Source organism: Oncorhynchus masou, chromosome 22 (genome assembly GCF_036934945.1).
Source record: "Oncorhynchus masou masou isolate Uvic2021 chromosome 22, UVic_Omas_1.1, whole genome shotgun sequence".
In the NCBI taxonomy this organism is placed as follows: domain Eukaryota; kingdom Metazoa; phylum Chordata; class Actinopteri; order Salmoniformes; family Salmonidae; genus Oncorhynchus; species Oncorhynchus masou.
This window is the reverse complement of record NC_088233.1, coordinates 44,898,128-44,904,706: the sequence shown is the minus strand read 5'-3', so window position 1 is coordinate 44,904,706 and position 6,579 is coordinate 44,898,128. Positions and strand designations below refer to the sequence as shown.

Here is a 6,579-nt window from a genome sequence, read left to right as displayed (position 1 = left end):
CACGCAGTCGCTACAAAGGAGAGGATTATCTATTATATTGATAAGATAGTCGAGTGACCAATTGAAACACATGTCCGAAAGATGGAATGCAGACGGTAGGAGGCGAGATCAGGTGGACCCTTTCTAGCCAATGAGAGGACAGATACTCGTGTGAATAGGCTCAACTGAAAGTTGCAACTCAAGTTGCCACTTGAGTCCACTTATATCGGTGCATTCGTAACAACCTAACCATTACGAAACATATTTTATAAAATATGCTTCAAGTAGCAAATTATAAATGATTTGTATTCGACCACAGAAAAATTAATCGTCTTATTTCGTGGACAGATTTTGGTCGCAGTAAACCCTCTCGCCTCTTCCTCTCTGAGATGACTAACGTTAAACTAAATCCACCGACTCACGTTCCTCAAAACTCCGCCCTCGCATTTATGTCAAGAAACATTTCACTCAAGAGTCGTCACAGCTCCAATAAACACCGAGGAGTTTAGACAATTCAAGGGAAGCGGTCAAGAGTTTACCTGTGTTGGTGCGAAACATGTTAGACCCATCCTCCAGCGAAGACTCGGGGGGAGAAATGAACGAGGACACTCAAGTTCCAAAAGACCCCCCGACTTCCTCGGGTCAAGGAGGTAAACATAAGAAACGACCACCTGCGGACCAAGCACAAGCCGAAAAGTCTCCTGTCGAAGACCAGGTGAAAAATGAACAGGAAAGACTTCAGAAAGAGGAAGCGGAGAGGAAAAGTAAACTACAGATGTATGTATTTGTGTTGAGATGTATAGCGTACCCTTTCAATGCCAAACAACCCACGGATATGGCACGCAGGCAACAAAAGGTGAGTGAGCGCAAACGCCCAGCCACAGCGAGAACACTTTTTAAATAGCCAATTAATGCACCTGTTTTCTTTTCAGTTTAGCGCCCCATTGCAAGCCAGAGCCAGGCGACATGAAACCGTTTTAAACTTGAAGCAAATGTATATGTAGGCAAGTAACATGTCAGAGGAACCTCATCTCTAGAGCGTTTTCATAAATTAATGAATAAAAGTATCCATTAAGTTATTCATTTGTTGTGATGTGACAGGGCTCAGTGCTGGGCTGCATTCAATACGAAAAAACGTACTACAACGTTCAATTAAAGGAAACGGTGCTGTTCTGTAGGATCAGTTGAAAAACGGTGATGGTTTGGGGAACTCTCCGCTGCCTTTTTAAAGACGTCGCTCATTGCTTCAAACCACACCCACCAAACTGACCAAATGTACCTCAAAGTCTAATCAACAAGTTTAAATAAGGTTTTGGGGAAAGGTGTCTTTTAGTACATAACGTCACGCAATGTAGCAAACGTTAAATTACCCTGAACACACCCCAGGTGTCCACTCCATTCTTTGCCCCACAGAAATGTGATGAATGATGGATGTTCATTATGGTAAATATTAGAGGCGTACATTCATTATTTTCAGGGTTGGGTAGGTTACATTCTAAATGTAATCCATTAGTTACTAGTTACCTATCAAATTGTAATCAGTAACTTTTGGATTACCCAAACTCAGTAACGTAATTTGATTACATTCAGTTACTTTTAGATTACTTCCCACTTAAGAGGCATTAGAAGAAGACAAATGTATGTTACCAATTGAATGACATTTTTTGCAGGATAAATCAATGTTAAAGTTTAGATAGCTGGCCATATATGGATGTTACATTTTACTTTATGAGTTGGTTATGTAGGCTTCTTCTAACCCACTGCTTTCTACTACATGTAATAATATGATTAAATTATATCTTTACATTAATATTTACAAGTCCAAAAATGGATGTAGCAACTACAGATTGCCCCTTGAAGTCTATCAAACGTGGCGATTTTGAGCATGTGTTCATTAGGCCTTTTTTTGTTTTGTTTTTATCAGCATGAATGAGCAATAAAAGCCCTACTTTTGTACCGTAGGCTGGGATCCGCACTAATATAGCTGTTGCAAGAGTGCATTTTTCACTGTCTGTCTACTGGTTTTCAAAAACAATGATTGATAGGCAACTTAAACTTCTTGAATTCAACCATTATTGGGTTCACATACACATTTAGATTTCAGAACAGCCATCCCCAACAACCACAATCCGTAAGGCGCAAAAAGCTAAATGAGAGCAGCAGTGTGATTCACATCGATGTGCTATGCACATCTCAAAAATAAGTGATATCCGTATTGTTGTAGACTACACCACTGATCTTGTACTTACCTTCAAGCATTTATTCAAGTAGGATAATCTTTGGATGCCGACAGCAGTCACGCCATTGGAAGACATAGCTTGAACTGAAAGCCTACAAAAGCTTATTCCTGCTTTTTTTCCCGCGATCCATCAAACACATTTGGTGTGTCAACATAGTGGTCACGCTCAGGTGGAACAAATTTAAACATGCGCCTTTTTTCAATGCTGATTTGAATGTCATTGAGAAAACAGAAGTGTCAGATCTTTTTTTTTTTTTGCAAACATCCTTTCTGAATTTAAAAGTAATCCTTGAATCAATCATCTAGTTTTTCAAAAGTATCTCATCTGATTACAATATTTTTGCTGGTAACGGATTACATTTTTTTTTTGCAATCTTTTGTAATCCCTTTGTAATCTCCATTCCTGGTTATTTTAATTTTCTTGGGGGCTTAAAACAAATGTAAACTATTTGCAGACAAATTAAGTCTTTTTGATATGTCAAATGGGTCCTTCACTTTATTTGGACTGGTTTGTCACTGTGCCCAAGCGCTCGACTAAGCCCAGAAGCTATTTTTAAGATTCACTCACAGTTACCAAGATTCTTCTTAGAGCAACTGTTTATTTTCTACACATGTAATCCTGATATGCACCTGCCATCACATTATTGGACATGGATTTCATATCTTGGTCACATGGTCCTAGTCTATCCTAGGTTTGCTTACATTCCTGTTCTCACAGAACTTGGGACATAAAAAAAAGAATGTGTGTGTGTGTGTGTGTGTGTGTGTGTGAGAGAGAGAGAGAGAGAGGCACACAGTGAAACATAACTTTGCGAGACTGGTACACCTTATACTGTATGCCTTTGCTTACATTTGTGTAAGACTTTATGTATGGGTGTCGTTGTGGTTTATATCGGCTACTGTGTGCATTTTATCAATGTGAGATATTCATTCAGCATTCCCTTTGCACCGCAACACTGACAGTAGTAGCACACTTCGCTATTTGACCCTGGGCTGAGGCTTGACGTAGAAAAGGGGAAAAAAGCCCACCCTGCTTACCAAGAACAGGGCTGATTTGCACACTGAGGCAAAAAAAATAGCCTTTCACAGCGCTCATGAGTTATTCCTCACGAAACCAGGGTGACATTTAATCCAAATAATAGTCCTTTTGGAGGAAGGATTGTTGAGACATAAATTTGACATTTGTATGTGAAAGCATAATGGAGGAACAATTAGTCATGTTTGGCATATTTATTACATTTTGGTCTTAACCAGGACCCCTTTAAGACTCCATTATGTTTTATCTGTAGGTGCTACAAAGCTACATTTGGTGTGAAGCTTTACCACTTGCTCTGTAATATGAGCAGTATTTTGATTTCAATAGCAATTTTCTTGCATTCGTTTATGAATATTGAAAAATCTAAAAATGTATATTGAAAAAAAACACAATTTTGTTGTTGAACATAATATACTCCACTGCAGGGCTCTCCAAACCTGTTACTGGAGAGCTACCCTTCTGTAGGTTCCTGTTTCAACCCCAGTTGTCACTAACCTGATTCAGCTTATCAACCAGCTAATTATTAGAATCAGGTGTGCTTGATTAGGGTTGAAGTGAACACCTACAGGATGGTAGCTCTCCAGGACCAGGGTTGTAGAACCCTGCTCTACCGGCATATTAAAGTTACATAGTGGGATCTCTGCTACTTTTAGAGTTATGATCCAATTTGTAAGCATTACCAACTGAGTGAATGTGAAAATGGATTCAAAATGGTCAACCTTTGCTGGTGTTGTGCAACAACACAAATAAAAAGGTCTGTAAGTGGTTACATTGCCTATTATGCCAATTTATCTGTATAAAATGGGCCATAACTTTAAGACTAGCAGATATCCCACTTTGGAACTTTTGATATGCCCGTAGAGTTTATGTTCAGCAATATAAGGAAAAATTTGCCAAATCAATATACAAACAGAATGCAGACACAAGTTAACATAGATATCATACGGAATATACAATATCAGAACAGTAAGCATAAAATATGAAACTCTGGAGAATAGGCTAATTACAGTGGGAATATACCATTTATAGAGGGGATATATCTATTTTATGTATGAGGAGGGAGGGATGCTGCCGTGACAAATATAGACAGTTCGTATACAGTGTTGTGCAGAGGTGCATTAGAGGTAATTGATGACAAGGTGCAGAGGTAATTGATGACAAGGTGCAGTGTTCGGGCCCAATGCAAAGTCACTTAATCTCTATGAGCCCGATGGCTGCATAATGATGGCCATAGCACAGGGGGAGGAAAATGTTCAGGTGTTGGGTAGTTTTGGTCATGATTGACCTAAACCGTCTGCCAGAAGGGAGGCTTTGAAAGATGGTGTGTCCATGGTGGGCGAGAGGTGTGTGGGGTGTCTGCTTTAGGGGAGTCTGCTTTAATCGACATCCACGTCATCGGCTCCCGGGGAACAGTGGGTTAACTGCCTTGCTCAGGGGCAGAACAACATATTTTTTACCTTGTCAGCTCGGGGATTTGATACAGCAACTTGTCAGTTATTGGCCCAATGCTCCTACCTGCCAGAGCGTATGACCTCTGTGTTTCCCCTATATTCATTTAGCAGAGGCAGGACATCTCCACAGTTTTGACTGTGTTGAGTTCAGGTTGTTGCGACTGCACCAGGCGGTCAACCTCTCCACTGTTCTTGGTTTTGTCACCATCGGAGTTGAGACTGACCATGGTAGGATCATCAGCAAACTTGAGTAGTTTGACAGATGTGGCATTGGAGGTGCAGTCATTTTGACGTTTAGTTTTTAGTTAACAAATAAATATAACCAGGAATTCAGCAAATTAATTTAGGAAATCTGTTCCCAAGTATTCCTACAAATAAAACGAGACACTGAGTGTACAAAACATTAGGAAAACCTTCCTAATGTTGAGTTGCACCCCCTTTTGCCCTCCGAGCAGCCTCAATTCGTTGGGGCACGGACTCTACAAGGTGTCAAAAGCGTTTCACAGGGATGCTGTCTCATGGGATATCTCCCACAGTTGTGCCATGTTGGCTGGATGTCCTTTGGGTGGTGGACCATTCTGTTGTGCATGAAAAACTCAGCAGAGTTCTTGAGACAAACCGGTGCACCTGGCACCTACTACCATACCCCTTTGTCTTGCTCATTCACCCTCCGAATGGCACACATGGAGTGCATTCTGAGAGTATTCAGATCCCTTGACTTTTTCCTTAATCTGATTAATTATTATAATGTATGACCATGAATTTTCAATTGATTAATTACTCAGTTATTACATTTTAACAAACAATCCAAACATTGAAATACCATTATGTAAGGTGAAGTAAATATTCAAACTGGTCTGTGCATCAATACTGGTGTATATTCTATATTGGTGGGTTTGTTGTTGTGCATGAGCAGAAAAGAACCCTATAGACATGACCTGTAAAAGTAGGGCTATTCACCTTCCACTGGTCCTGGGGACCTTGTTAAGGTCTACGGCATTATGAACTTTACCCAGTACCAGGATACTTTTGCCAAAACCTGGTTACCTCTGCCAGGAGGCTGAAAACTTGGCCACAAATGGATATTCAAGCAAGACAATAACTGTTGATTGTGATCGACAAATAAATGATTAATTGGCCACAAAATCAACATTTTGCTCAATCTCATAATGTCACCCATACTGCACCATGAGCATAGCTTGGTGAAGTTTGGTCTGTGTCTGTCTATCCTAGCAAGTGCTACTGCTATCCATCGCTACCCACTGCTCTCCAGAGAGATTCCAGATCCTCATTATATGGAATCAAGGTCTTGGCAACAGAGAAACTGACACGCCCACATAATTGTTGCTCAAATAATTGTCATGTCCAATGATATCAATAAAAAGCCTCAAAGGACACAGATGTGGATCAGCTTTATTTCCAGAACGGAACATGTTGTATCATTCCTGGAGGGATTTCAGGTATGATACGTTTACCTGAACTGAACAAACCAGCTCTACTGAATCTGTCTCCTCCTTGTTTGCATACTTGACTGGTTGTAGTGGGAATGAAGCAGTCACATGCCAACTAGCCATCTCAGTATCTCTCTGACTCTTGTCTCAGGTATCTCTCTCATGACGAACCAGTCCAGAATCAAAAAACAAGCATTGGACTAGCAGTATAGCAGTAGTAGCAGTGGACTAGTGTATAGCAGTGTATTAGAAACCACTTCAGAAAGCCTTTGTTACCTTTCCTCGTCAGACCTCCAATTGGCACATCTCAGAGATCAGGGCCATAGATCACTAACGGATAAGTCCATCAATGCAAAAAATCAATTTGAATGAAGAGGATCAAGCTAGGGGGAAGGCTTATACCACAGAATGTGCGTAGCGGTA

General features: G+C 40.4%; 1 protein-coding gene across 1 annotated transcript in view; it reads left to right on the top strand.

The window, feature by feature from the left end:
* The first annotated feature begins 398 nt into the window (after positions 1-398).
* Positions 399-6,579, top strand: part of LOC135508855 (calcium-dependent secretion activator 1-like) — a 51,844-nt gene continuing 45,663 nt past the window's right edge. The window contains exon 1 of the mRNA XM_064929059.1: positions 399-835. Coding sequence (XP_064785131.1) covers positions 536-835 — 300 coding nt within the window. The 5' untranslated portion in view covers positions 399-535. The remainder of the gene's footprint in view (positions 836-6,579) is intronic.